This window comes from Zootoca vivipara, chromosome Z1, assembly GCF_965207765.1.
Source record: "Zootoca vivipara chromosome Z1, rZooViv2.hap1.1, whole genome shotgun sequence".
Classification (NCBI taxonomy): Eukaryota; Metazoa; Chordata; class Lepidosauria; order Squamata; family Lacertidae; genus Zootoca; species Zootoca vivipara.
The window spans coordinates 51,922,115-51,936,398 of record NC_142583.1 but is presented as its reverse complement, the minus strand read 5'-3'; the positions used below and the strand labels follow the sequence as shown (position 1 = coordinate 51,936,398).

Here is a 14,284-nt window from a genome sequence, read left to right as displayed (position 1 = left end):
TGTATTCTCAGGTGCATGTGCCAAATACAGATAGCCAAAGCAATTATTAACCTCTAGAGTAAGCCAGTCACAAACATGAACGAGATGCACTCAACCAGGAAATAACTTTAATAAATTTTTGGATCTCAGCTGTTTCACAGACTGAATCTAACTATTTGGCTTATTTCCAGAACTTGCAAAGATTAACATACAGTACTTCCTTCATGTTCAGAAGCATAAGTAATGCATACTTATAAAAAGAGGAAGAAAAAGCACTATATATATATATAAAACCTGAAAAACCAGTTTTATCTGTCCATTTCACTCAAGGTCAATGGCACAGAATATATGTCTCTATAGAATCTAGCCCCTATAGTCATCATAATCCTTTCAATTAACAAGAGAGGGATATTTACATCAAGAGTCCTCAGACAGACAGTGCAATCATTATGCTTGCTCTGAAGTTCCACTCACTTCAATGGGACCATCTCTAAAACAAGTAAGCACAGAATTGGAACTTTAGGGTCACTTCAATAATCACAAAGTGATGAATCATGTTCCCCACCAAACATGTTTGTCACAGAGATGCAACCAATCTCAGTGATCTGTGTAAATACATGCACTGAAAACACTCATCACATGCCAAAGTTAACAGTGTCATGTTTATATGAAAAATGTACTGAATTTCAGCACCAGAGGTAAAAAGGAATGCAAATTGGGGTCTCTTCCAGTGCACCAAGGACTCAGAGGTAGCTGGTTCACTCAACCCACTCACAACTTACAATAAGAAATACTATCTAATGCAACAGCCCTTAAAATCAGATTGTTTATTTGTTCTTACACAAATATTGTTAATAAAATAATAATAAATAAAGTAAACCCAAACTAGCATGTTCAGGTACACTAGAAAATGTCCAACAAAGAGAAAAAAGATAGAAGTTAGCATATTTTAAGTAGCTTTCAATGAGAAAGAAAAACATAAGGTATAACTTTTTAAAGCCTTTATACAGATATTATTATTATTATTATTTTATTTTTCAAGTTAGGAGGAGGCATTAGGAGGACTACAAGGGCACTGAGAATGCGTTATCTCAGAAAAAGGATGTTAAAGCAGGGAAAAGTTTGCAAGACCCTGTAAATATTATTACCGCAGATTGATCACCAATTTTGATACAAAAAGGACTACTGCCGTACATGGTTCAACATAGGCTGGCTTGAGATTGTAACTCAGCCTCTTCAGCCCAACCAAGACAAACACTAAGAGGAGCCTCCACCTCCTCTAGCAACCACCTGCAACTTCCTAGGGAAGCCAAGTTCACAATGAGCACCACAAACATACACCACTTGCCAATGGGTTCACACCACCATGCCATTCTGTATGATTCACCTCTTATGCTCTACCATAAACTGTTCAAGATTCCTAGAAAGCATATACAGAGCTAGAAAGGATACCTAAGGATCAGGTATGCACTGTCAACACCTTAATTAGCAGTAAGCATTCCTCTCAAATCCTGCCAAAACCAAGGCTTGCTAATCAGTAAACAAAGCTTGTATTTCCAAAGAATGATTTGTGAGTGTACATATGCATGCATACACATATTTTTTAAAAGTAAACTTACTGTTCTGGGGATTGGTGGAGAAAGAGATCCATTAGACATATATGGATCATTATTCATATTTGGCATCATGATATACCCAGAATAACCAGAGTAAGAAGGTCCTTTACTATATAAGCCACCATCATTGTGTTTCCCTGTAAAAAGCAAGAGTTATTGATTTAGCCCTGCCACTTAAGTTTCCAATGTGTCTCTGTATAAGATGACACTCATTCTTCCAGCAGCACTACATTTTTTTTTTGGAGGGGGGAAGGTTTGCATTCTGCTCAAGGTTTGCATCTTTAAGTTCTTAGACCTATCAAAAGGATTGCACTAAGGTATACCTTAGACCACCACATTTTAATCTGTTCTGTTATATCTTAAGATATGAAACTTCCAGGCAAGAGGGAGGTCAGCCCACTAAGCATCACAGATATTAAAACTTTGAATACGTCCATTTACAACCACATCTTAGAATAAGTTAATCTTTAGAGGAAAGTGTCCTGCATGTTCTGTTCTCCAGTTAAGAACTAGGACATTATAACTAGTTTTTGGGTGGGGTTCCCCCCCTTTTTTCTTTTTAAGGCTTCCTTCTGGTAGTCTGTACCAGCAGCAGGAAAAAGTTTGTTCCAACCGTGGCCAATTAGAAGCAATTAATAAGGAAAAGAGTTCAGCCTTCTGTACAACAACACCTGCTGCTAATGGTGAGCCTATTCAACACAGGGGGTTCCATTTCTAATCTGCTTAATATGTAATTTAAATAATAATGGCTATTTTGCAATCAAATGAAATGCTGAATTTTACAGACTCCATGTTACAAGTCTTACTGACAGAGTTCCCCCCAACCCTTCACTACCTGGTGACAAAAAAAAACCCCAAACACATTTCTATATTGAGAATTTAACTGAAACTGATACGTATTTGCAGTAAGAATCATGCTGATCTAATCAGCTTCACTGGGGAAAAACAAAACCCTCATTTAACCTAGTGGCTTGGGGGCCATCCAAAATATTTAGTTAATCAGCAGATAACCACTGTGCTGCTTGAATTATGCTTCCTACATTGTGTTATAGAAGAAGTGAGTACTCGCCAAAATAACTCCTTCTAAACTTTTTTTAAAAGCCTGAAAGAGAAGCCAGCAAATACAATTACGTATGGTTGCCAATGGAAGAGAAGCATATACGTGCTTCAGTAAATAAATATTCATACCATAGGAATTGATCAAAATGTTCTGTACACAGGAGGAGTGATTTGTGGAAAATGGCACAACACAAAAAGTGGCTCACATGGAAAAACCCCAAGATTAACATTAGTGTGGGCCAAGCTTTATGTGACTTTACTTAGTCGCTTGCCTTTGAGTGTAAGCTCTTTTATTTATATTTATATTTAAATGCCAATGTGGGTTCTTCCAGTTGCGACCCTCACAGTTGGGTTGGGGGCATGCAGCCCACTATGATCCAGATCAGGCTGCCTGCAATTGCAACTTGCATCTAAAAGATCTGCTGCTGAAGCCAAAGGGTGCTTCCAGCCCCTATGCAAATTGCAGGCACCAGGGACCCCAAACTCATAGTGGGTGGCAAAAAGTTAAGCCCACTACCCCCAAACACACACACATGTCCCAGTGCAGACCAGACTCACACACACACAAAGGCAATTTTTTTGAAACAGAATGCTTGCATGCAGATTGGCCTCAATAATCAACATCCAGATCTACTGTTACTTGATGCGAGGGTGCAAGGCATTTATTTAAGGACTGCGGAGCAGGATTGCACTTTTTGCCTCACCCCTAACATGCAAGCAAAAGTGCAATGGCAGCAATTGCAGAAAGGAGTTGTGAAGTTGTAGGCGGGGCTAAAAGTACAACCCACAGTCAATACAGAAATGCCCTGCATGCAAGTAAAGCATGAATGGGGCAAAATAGCAGCAAAATCTATAATTTGTGTAAAGAAAGATCTGTCTTACCTTCTTCAGGGTGTTCTCTGCCTTTCTCATGGTAAGACTCCTGAGACTGGCCTTGCCTGGACACCTAGACGAAAAATATACATCGCATGCCATCATTACATTTCCATCCATTTTACCTTATTTTGTTCCTTATATCTTTCCTTAATAAAAATGTATCATAATGTCCAAAATAAGGTTACCAGATGTCCCCGTTTCCCGGGGACAGTCCCCGGATTTACATCTTTCCCAGCATTCACATGCACATAGCAAACAATAAGTGTCCCCCAGATTCATTGAAAAAATCTGGCAACCTTAGTCCAAATCCCACATAAACTCTTCTATGTCTCCCCCTCTCTCTAGCTATCTATCCACAGCATAGTGTGCTTTAAAACTAAATGTTTTGTGTTTTTGTTTAATTTGCACTACTTTGCTAGTATTTAGTTTCATAGTGATGCAAGAATAGCTTCCACTATCTTTAATTTGCACAAACCTCTCATTTTAGGGGGAAATATATTCTGGGTGTCTCTGAACTATCCTTGTGTTGTTGTTTTTTATTAAAAAAGAATAAATCCCTAATTTGTTTCAATGTTGGTAAGTTGCCCAACAGTTTATGCAAATCCTTTTAAGAGTTTATGACTAATGCTCTGACCTTGCTGATTTTAACCCGAGAAATTTCATGGCTACTCTTAAGGCCTAATGCTATTATATGATCCTGCGATTCATACAAACCTGCCTTTTCCTGTGCCATGAAAACTGATTTAGGAAAGAAAGCACTCACACTGCATTCCATACTCATGGAAAATAATGAATTACATTGGGGGGGGGGGTATATGGACTCACAATCATCATTAAATTCATTACCTGCCCTTCACCAGCAGGTCCCAAGGCAGGTTACAACAATTTCAAATCCAGCAACAAAAGCAGTTTAAATTAGAGTCATAGGAACAGAGTGGGTCCAGAAAACTCATGTCTCAGCTGCCGAGGCCAGGGCAGAGGTGCATTCACTGAAAGCTGTATAGTGAAGGTGCCAGACACACCTCTGTGCTGAGCAAACTCCAGAACTTAGGGGGTGCAACAGAGAATGCTCTCTTCTAGACCACCACTTCCCTGAACTTTTTAGGGCAGCAGAACTACCAGGAGGACCACCTCCTCCCATATCTTACAAACCAAGAGCATCTTAAATTGAACCTGAAAACACCAATGCAGCTGTTTTAGAACAGAGGTTATGGGAGTTCTGGCAGCAACCCAGCATTTTGAACCAGTTGAAGTTTTTGATAAGTCTTCCAGAGCAGCCCTACATAGAGCACATTGCAACAGTCCAATGTGGAAAGTTAATGTGGGAATACCATGGCCAAGTTACCTCTGCCCAATAAGGAATATATAGTTAATGATTGCAAATAACACACACCAGTGTGCATTAAGTAACTAAATACATTTCAAAGACGTCAACTCCATTTGAATCAACGCAAGCTCCTTCAAATTTAAAAGGCAATCCAGAAACACTGAAATTCAAACTAAACCTTTAATGCACAACCCAACATTGAAGGTTTGCAGGTCATTTCTCAGTGTGCTGGAAGAAAGTCATTCCTTGGAAACAAGTTCTGTTGACCTCCAGGCACCTTACTCTGAAGGATTCAGAAAACAAAACCCTTCATTGTAAGCGGTATTGATCATTAGTGAAATTTAGTTGACTTAAGTGTATGGGACCATTTCCCCAACTGTTAGTAGTAGGGTGCAGTACCTTGGCTAGGTTCCTAAGATACCACTATAGCAAAATAACACCAGAAGTAATGGTGGAAAGGAGCTCTTTCAATTTGTAAGACACAGTTAAGCCTCAGATGCTACAAAAATAACATTTTTTAATAATAAAAAAAGATGGACCAGCCGTTAACCATGTCATCTGGGCAGATCACAAAAACAATAACCATCAGATAAAATACTAAGAGCAATAAAAATTTCCACAAACATCCTAACATCATTCTTAAACAGAAGACCCAGTAAGAAATAATTTAAAATTGCCAGGAAGAAGGAAAAATAGTATTTGCCTGGTGCTGGAAATACTTTAATGCAGGCACTAGGAAAGCCTGAGAAGACATTCCATAGCTAGGGCACCAGCACAAAAAGGCCCTCTCCATTCTTTGATGAATAACTTAAAGTATATGCAGGTATGAAAGGGTGGAGTCAGTCTTTTAGGTAACCTGCCCCCCAAACCATTTACTTAAATTGCTCAAAATCTCTGATTCTTCTGTCTTTTCGCAGCAAGCAAACTTCTGATCAAGGCATGAGTCAATTCAGCCCGCAGATATTTCTTTTGGCAACAAATATACATAGGTCTGTCTACTTAAGGCTCTTCGCTGATTTTCTGCAGTACAGCCCTAAAACCTGTGGTTTGCCTTTAGAAAAAACTCTGAACTTTGTTGTGACGTACTGTCCCCAAAAATCTCTCATTGAAAGATGTACGGGAAGTTAACTTTCTAGTGCTTTTCTTGCTCTGCTCATACTATTCATTTATCTCTGCAGAGTTAGGGAGCTGCCACCTAACCACCCACGTGTCTCTATGTACTTTTATTTGCTACTGTAGTGCAACCACAGCAAGGCAGGACACCAAGAGTAACCATGGTAATGTAAGGAATAAGGCACCAAACTCAAGTTTTAATCTCGGACCAGGTGGGAGGTTTACATTTGAGCCACGATAGCCATCTGCAAAAGCACAAAGAACAAAACCAAAGGAGGCCAGTTTAGCAAAACTCTTGTGTAGTGGTGGTGGAGAGACATTCTACCATACAGGGTACTTGCATCCCAATACATGACTCCCCACCACTCAAAAAATGGGTTTGAACTAGAGGAAAGGTAACAGGAAGATTAAAGAGTAGCCTCACACCAATACAACCGCTCCTCTTCAACTGCTCTGCCTGCCCCCACCCCCAATTCCAAGGAGGGGGGAACTGCAGCAAGCGGAGCTTTCAACTCCGCTCCCTCTCCGCCGCGCCAAGCGCTACTCATTCATGGGGAACTGTGGAGTATCAGTTTTCAAAGCGCCGTGGTCAAAACAGTATCCCACTTGGCGGCTTACAGTTTCCCGTTTTCCACGCTGCGCGCACACACGCCCTTTCCTTAGCTAGCTTGAAAGAAAGAAAAACCCTTCTACACTTGAAAAAACAACAGCCCCCAAAATCCCTGAAAAGGAGCGATAGTCTTGAGTTTGCCACCCCCCCAACCCCCACATCCTTTCTTCTAGCCCCAGAATAGCAAAGCCACCCACTCGAATGCATTCCAGCGACTTTATCAAGCTCAGGCTGATTTACTGCTTGATTTACTGCTTGAGATAAGAGGGCAAAAGGATCAAGACGAAGCCTCCCCCCACAACCCACCCCGAAGCCCACCCAAAGAGTGAAACCGGATTGTTCCCTGTGCACAACTTTATTGTGCTGCTGCTGCTACTTGACCGTCGCCCTTCCCGGAAAGTTTGCTCTGTTCCGCCAGCTGTTGTGCGCTTCCCCCTTGCCCTTTGCATAGACCCCCCCCCAACCGTTTGTGCCCATCTCTCTCCATACCTCATGCCCATTGCTGCTTGGGATAGTCTCCGACTCGTTCACCAGCGACGACTTGATGTCGGCCAAGTCGCCCTCTTCCTCCGGATGGCTGATCTCGGCGAAGATCTTCTCCTTCTGGGGGTCGCCTTCGTCTTTGAACGGGATCATCTCGTCGGTGGCACAAAGCTCCGGGTCCCCGCCGCCGCCTCCTCCGGCTCCCGAGAGCTGAGGCATAGTGGCTGCTCCTGAGAGGCTGCTCCACCCCGGGAATAAAGGGAGCGGAGGAAAGGAAAGAAGGGAGGGCAGGGAGAGAGGGAGAGGAGGAGGAGGAGAACAGAAGGAACGAGGGAAGTTAAAAGTCTTCGGCGATCACTTTCCCCGGCTCTCGAGCCGCTCAGCCCACGCGCCTCGCCGCCTAAACCCAGCTCCCTCCTCCTCCTCCTCGCCCGCCCCTCTCCATGCCATCCAGACCCAAACACCTGGGGGAGGGGAGAAGAGGAAAAGGATCGAGAGCGGCCGGGCCCAGCTATTTTGTCGGCCTGCCTTTAGAAGAGGCGTCACCCCTCCCCTCCGCTCCCGGTTTCTGTTGTGTCTGCAGCAAAGAGGACAGGAAAGTCTGGGCAAGATCGCGTCCCTTCCCGTAGAGGCGTTTATCTCCTCTGGCCTTCCCCTCCCCTCCCCTCTTTTGATAAACAACAAGAAGAGAGAAGAGAAGACCTCTGTAGTCTTCTAGTTGACCCCTGTCTTATTCCTGCGCCACGTTCTTGAATATAAACAAATACAACTGTCCGTTTCTTCTTCTTCAAAAAGTAACACCACTATTTGGATGCTATGAGAGAGAGAGAGGTGGGTGGGTGCTTGGCTGGTTAAAAGAGGCTCCCCCCCCACTTTCGCCCTTTTCTGTGGTAACTTGGAGATGGGAAAGAAAATGCCAAAGAGACACCTCCGCTTGGGGTGGGAGAGGTGGAAGGAGGAAATGTCGCGCGCGCGCACAAACACACACACCAGGACGACTCTGCCTTTGTCCCTTGGCTACGGAAGAGGGTTTCCCCCCACCTTCTCGCCCCTCTTTCTCTTTTTTGCTGCTCGCTGCCCTCGGGCTCGCTCTCTCTTGAAGAAGGGAAGCCGGAGAGCGGGGTTGACGCGGTGCCGAAAAATCCCTCAGGTGAAGAAGTTGTTGCGTGACAGGAAAGGGGCGGGAGCGTCTCCTCAAATGAAACTTTTAAAGTTAGCTCCCTCAGGAAGATGAAAACGCCTAGAGCTCCTCCAGGGTCCCGACGCTTCTGAAACTGAGTCTGCGGGTCGGGCTGCCGAAGTCTGAGGGGGAGAAGGGCGAGCCGCCGCCTGATTCCTCTCCGTCGACTTCTTCGTCCAGGTGTCGCAGCTTCCCCGCAGCGGCCCAATTAGCGCGGCAAAGAAATCCAGCCAGGTGCGCGCGCACACGCAAACGCGCTCTCTCTCTCTCCCGCGCGGGAGAGGTGAGCGGGTTCTCTCTCGCTTGAGGCGCTCGCTGGACTCCTCTCGCGGCTCGGACACGCGTTCGTGCGAGCGCGTGGGGCGACGCGCCGGCCAGCTCTGGAGCCGCTCAGCTAGGATGAGCTCGCTGCCGTGGGGCTGTGTGAAGTGGGCAGCCAGTTGTGTCTCTCCCTCTCTCTCTGGCTCCCTCTGTAATGTAACTTTAACATCCCCTCCACCCACTCCTTCTCCACCTCCTCTCTCTGTCTCTCCCCCTCTCGCCCGCCCTGTTGAAAGGGTGGGGGCGGGAGGAAAGAAGATGAAAGAGAAGCCGCCGCTTTGAGTGACAGCGCATTGATAGACGCTCTTGAGAGAGGGAGAGAAAAAGGAAATGTATCCATACAGAGAAGGAGGGGAGGAAAAACAACCTAAACCCAGCTTAGAAAGCACGGGAGCGGGATGGAAGCTCTCTCCTTATTAGATGCACCCGAAGTCATCCCAGCAATCCAAGTTTAAAACAATTTCAGCCATCCAGTTCCACGCAAGGGAAAGGTGCCTGCGTGAGAATAAAGCAAAGGTGTAGCTGAAAAAGGAAGGGAAGAGGTAGCAATGCGCGCATGTGGCTCCCCCTCCCCTCGACCAAGAAAGGCTCCCTTATCTCTTTCCTAATTGTTTGCTCTTTAATCACTTTAACTCTGATAACTGCCCTCTTCCCCAATTCTCCTGGCGTCGCTTATTATCCTTATTTATTATTATCTGAGATGGGCTGACTTTTAAAAAGACAGAAAAAGAGATGAGGGTGGAAAGGGAATTGCTATTCCAAGGGGTGGAGGTTTCTAATTCACTCTCCCCCTCCCCAAGGAAGCCTCTCCAGAGAGGGCAAATAATAGTTATCTGAACATCTTCAGACAAATCTGGAACAAGGATGTTTTTCTAGGGCTGCTTTGTTAAGACTTCCCCCTTTTTGGAGAGGAGGGGGAAGCTTATACATACACAATTGTTTTGTGGCTGAAAAGGGGGAGCTTGCTTGTGTGGGTGTGTTTCTTGCTTGTTTATTTACAGTTTTAGACAGACACACACAGTCGCTAAAATCGGTAATGCAGAAAGAGATAAAGGGATCCAAAATGAACAAAGCTACATAGTTTTCCGGTTCTCAGGACGGAATAATAATGAGTTCTAGAAGCTTGAATTAGGAAGAAAAAATGTTAAGGAGGACGCTTACAACCACCCATTCGCCTACCATTTTAAGGTTGCTGTCTTGAGTGCATTAAATTTATTGAAAAGTAAGACCCATTGAACTGAATGGTACTTACTTTCAAGTACACAAGCATAGGTTATAGCTGCATTAAAAAAACACGTTATGGGCACAGTACATATAACTAAAATCACCCTTACCAGTAACTATGTGTAGTTACTAGTATTGTAAAAGTGAAATAAAGAGCATGCTATTACGTTTTTAAATCAGTGATGTGCAAAAGGAAAATCCAAACTCTTAGCGTGATGCTTTGCATGTTTTACTTGGAAGCAACTGCCGTTAAGTTAGACAGGTCTTCCCAATAAATGGCTCTTTGCATCCTTTCTGTGAGAGAATTACTGTTGTCTTTAAGTCGCCCCAAAAGCACACGAGAAAGGTGCATTAGGAATATCATAGCCCATGAGTGCAGTCCTATCCTTCATCCGTTCCCCAATAACGTTTTCAACTCCTTCTAAGACAGGGGGTATGTGTGCAAGGATAAACGGCTTCTGGTGACGAGACTGCTTCAGAAATTGAGGTGGAATAAGCAAATGTGGCATATTTTCGTGACACTACTTCCTTCCTGCAACCTGTAATCAACACCTCCCCCCGAAGTACAAAATCCACTAGAAAAGTACGAGGGGAAGGAGGGAGAGAATCGAGACCCTACGGTGCTAGCTAGAAGCAAGTGCATTACATAGAAAAAGGAGGCAGCTCATCTTCGCCTTTCTCATAAAAAAACATGGGGGATGTTGCTTGGATTTTAAGATCCCAGGTCTGCAATCCTATTCCTATCCACTGAGCACAATGGGTCTTGCTCCCGAGTAAACATGTAGGGATTCCGGGGCACATAGTGTTGCATGGGACATGCGGAAGAGAACCCCCTTCTGTTCAAACGGGGCTTTATTCTCAAATTCCTAAACGACTATAGTTGGAATCGGTTCTATTCAGATCAATGGGATAGGACAAGTTTCCATTGAAATGAGTGGGGCTTACCTTTACCTAAAGGTGTGCTTGTCAGAGTTGTGCTACAAAACTACACTCCCTCTCTCTGCTGAGGCGGCTGCTTGGGACCTGGAGGAAGTTGAAGGGGCGATTTGTGAAGTTTTGATCTTGTTCCTCCTAATTCGAATCCTATTTCCTCCTTCAGGTTAATTGTTGTGACTGCCACACTCATTTACAGAATCCCTCCCTTTGCCCACGAGACCATTGTAGTCTGAACTACCTAATGGGGACTGCTTAAGTAGATTGGGAGGGGGAGAGAAGGAGGGCTGAGAATCAGTGCGTAAAGGGAAGGATCCATTTGATGTACTTTAGCACAGAGATCTTCTGCTTCGGAAAACCAACCAAGCCCCTTTCGATAAGCTTAAGGATTTTCTTTAACAGGCATGTGTGATTTTAATGTTTTGCTGTTTATATCTCCATTTACGTGGGATCCTCTTTAAAAAGGCAGAGAGGGTCCCCCCCTTTTTTAATAAACCGCATATATATTAGTAGGGAACCTTGAAATAAATTATATCTTAGCAGCCTTTTTTAATAAAAAAAGAAGAAGAGAGACTTTTCTCATAGCTAACAGCAAATATAATACCCTCGGAAAGGCATTGTTTTTGAAAAGTACTCTATTAGCTGTCATAACGATTAGGCATTTGGGTCTCCAATTAGCATGTGTCTAATCGATTGTTATTGCCATTTTTAAAAAATCGAGGAAGGGTGCTGAAATCCTTTCCACTTCCAACGAGATTTGTGTCAATTTCGGTGCTGTTTATCGTTCCTGGACCCTGGAGGAGGGTGGCGGGGGCGGAGAGGAGCTTTCTCCAGGGAGTACTGTTCACACGGAGGTTTAGTATTAATCTGATCCCTCTAATAAAACAATTAGGAAAGGATTTGTGCCTCTTTCTGAAATTTGCCCTAAATCTATTATTCCCCCTCCTCCCTTCTCTATCAGCCTGCATCCCCATCGGCTGGTAAACACGCTTTCCCTCCTAGCATCGCCACTCTCTTTGCAAAAGACATGCTCTTGATGCTAATTTTTTTAAAAAAATAAAAAAATAAAATTGAGTTACTGGGGGCGGGGGGAGAGTAGAGGCATGTTGTGCGCAGTTCCGCCGGGTTGCAGCGATGCCCTTCTTCTGCGTAGCCAGAGGGGCTAAAATCGGAACAGCAGCAGCGCTGCCTTGCGCCAAATTGGTCTCCTGCAAAATAAACTGTGTGTTTAATTAAAGGGAAAGGCGCGGTTGTTTTGTTTTGTTTTAATTGAAGCAAAAAAGGATCCCCTCTTGCCTTTCATGTGGGCTGGAGGTTTTCCCAATCCCAGTTTTTTGTTTTTTGTTTGGAGGGAGCCTTTTAAAGAGGAAGAGGGAGATGCTGGGATGGCGGGGGCTAGAAACTTAATGATTTATGACAAGGGGATAAACTCAGGAAAACCTCAACTCCAACGCCAGATTTGACTGGAGACAACGCAAGGCTGTCAAGGAGAATCTTCTCCAGTTCATAGGTTGGTTGGAGGGCTAGAGATTCCTCGTGGTACAGAAGCGGGTGGAGGTGAAAAAAAATAAAAGAGTGCGAGGTTAGGAAAGTGGGAGTGTTAGGAGAAAGTGAAAGCACCCCTGTGCTGAACTGCATACAGGCTTGCTTAGAAGTAAGTAACTCTTACTTGGGGGGTTACTCTGGCGTAAGCAGGAGCTACCTCCGATTAAGCCAGTATAGGGCCTATCCGTAAGACTGTCACCCTAATGCCCACACGTTGGCATCATTGAACTCTGTGGGACTTTCTTCTGATTAAGTGTACAGGATCGGGCTGCGCATAGCGCCCAGGAGGCTCGATGTTCCTGGGCATCTCCAGAGACAAAGCTCGGAAGGAAGCATATTTCCTCGGAACAGGGTCCCGTTTCACTGAGATTTCTCTCCTTCCAGGTTCAGCACGCCTAGGATCGCTCTTTAAGGATTTTCTTTAACAGGCATGTGTGATTTTAATGCTTTGCTGTTTATATCTCAATTTACGTGGGATCAGGAATGACTCCCTGGTTGAGACTGCGATCCTACACACCGCGCCTTAACTCATAAGAAAGTCCAATTGCATTTTGGTGCTCATAGGATGAACTCAGTGGGCCTCACCTCCGAGTAAATGCACATAGGATTACACCGGATGCTTGATTGGACACATAAAAGAGAGAGAGAGGTAGAGAGTTTTTGACTTATGGTCTGTCTGAGATGTTAAAAACTGGGTGAGGGAAAAGAAACCATGTTAGGAGACCTACCTGGAATGGGGAAAGCACGTTCTTGTAGCAAGCTAATGCACTGTCCAAACCAGAGACAGCATTGGTGGTGCATTGCCAGGGCCAGATTTAGGGTTGATGAGGCCCTAAGCTACAGAAGTTAATGGGGCCCTTTATATAGCAGGCGGGGCCTATTACTTACATCATAGGAGCCTACACAACACAAAACACTGTTGCTGTATGTAGGTTTTATTTTGTTTTTAACCTTATATTTTGGAAATGTACACCCAGCTGTTTTTTCTCTTAATTTTTTTTGGGGGCCCCCAAGAGAGTGGGGCCTTAAGCTATAGCTTGTTTAGCTTATACGTAAATCCGGCACTGTGCATTGCAGATGTTTTTGGACACAACCCCCATCCCCATACTTACTGCCTGGGGCAGGTGGAAGTCGTCGGAAGGAGGGCACTACGTTGGCTACGTCTGATGCTTGGGGCATCAAAGCAGGAACACAACTGGTTTTTCAGCAGTTTCGCTAGCTCTCGAAGGAACAAGGCAAAATCGCGGCATTGTTGCTAATTCCACTCCCTTCGCTTCCCACTAAACATACCCTTCACCATGACGCGGATCCAGAGCTCTCAAGCCACGTCTTCCTAAGTAATGATTAACCACTTAATAGGTTTAGGACGCTCATGGGCTCGAGAGGGTTAAATAAGGGACAAGTGGGAAGATGCGTGATGGAGCAACGGGGATGAATTGAACTTGGGAGTTTAATGTCATTGAGTGGAAGGGATGTGATTTCCAAGCGTCACAGACAGACAATCAGGATATGACTACGGCGGCTGTAAAGCAATAATCGTCTGCAAACTCGCATCATCAAAGAGAAAAGTTGCATGCAGACAGCACGGCTGCCAACCATACAAGAGGAGAGGCAAAGCGAGAAAGGAATTAGCGCAGGCTCAGGAGCGAAGTTTCTGAACTGAGAGATGCAGGGGCTCAAAGTTGTCTGGGAGCCCCAACTTTTCAGATCTGTGGCGAACGGCGAGCGCCAAGCCACTCAGCGCACATCCAGATAAGAACGCCCCTTCTCTTATCCCTGAACCTAGGGATCATTGCAAACAGGTTCGGGGGCCGACCCCGCTTGAAGCGCTGTTGTGTGGATTGCACACAGAAAAGTACCGCGCTGTTGTTGCTTTGAAACCTCTCTCTACCAAAATACCCTCGTCTGGTCTACTCGGCAGTAAGTCCCATTTGCTCTCTAGTAAGCAAACGTACACTCCCTCTCCCTGTCTCGTCTTCCAATGGAGTTTACTCCTGCGAGGAGCGTGCAGAAGGTTG

General features: G+C 44.7%; 1 protein-coding gene across 8 annotated transcripts in view; it reads right to left on the bottom strand.

The window, feature by feature from the left end:
• LEF1 (lymphoid enhancer binding factor 1) overlaps window positions 1–13,508 on the bottom strand; it is a 107,077-nt gene extending 93,569 nt beyond the window's left edge. Inside the window, exons 1-4 of one of the 8 annotated variants that reach the window (XM_088660461.1) lie at window positions 13,379–13,508; window positions 7,070–7,301; window positions 3,537–3,600; window positions 1,599–1,732 (exon numbers count right to left, since the gene is read on the bottom strand). In XM_088660461.1, coding sequence (XP_088516587.1) covers window positions 1,599–1,732; window positions 3,537–3,600; window positions 7,070–7,282 — 411 coding nt within the window. In that variant the 5' untranslated portion in view covers window positions 7,283–7,301; window positions 13,379–13,508. Of the gene's footprint in view, window positions 1–1,598; window positions 1,733–3,536; window positions 3,601–7,069; window positions 7,493–7,527; window positions 7,613–8,053; window positions 8,782–13,378 lie in introns of those variants that run through there. The other 7 variants (XM_035111583.3, XM_035111584.3, XM_088660464.1 and 4 more) reach the window with 7 other exon arrangements.
• Window positions 13,509–14,284: the final 776 nt, after the last annotated feature.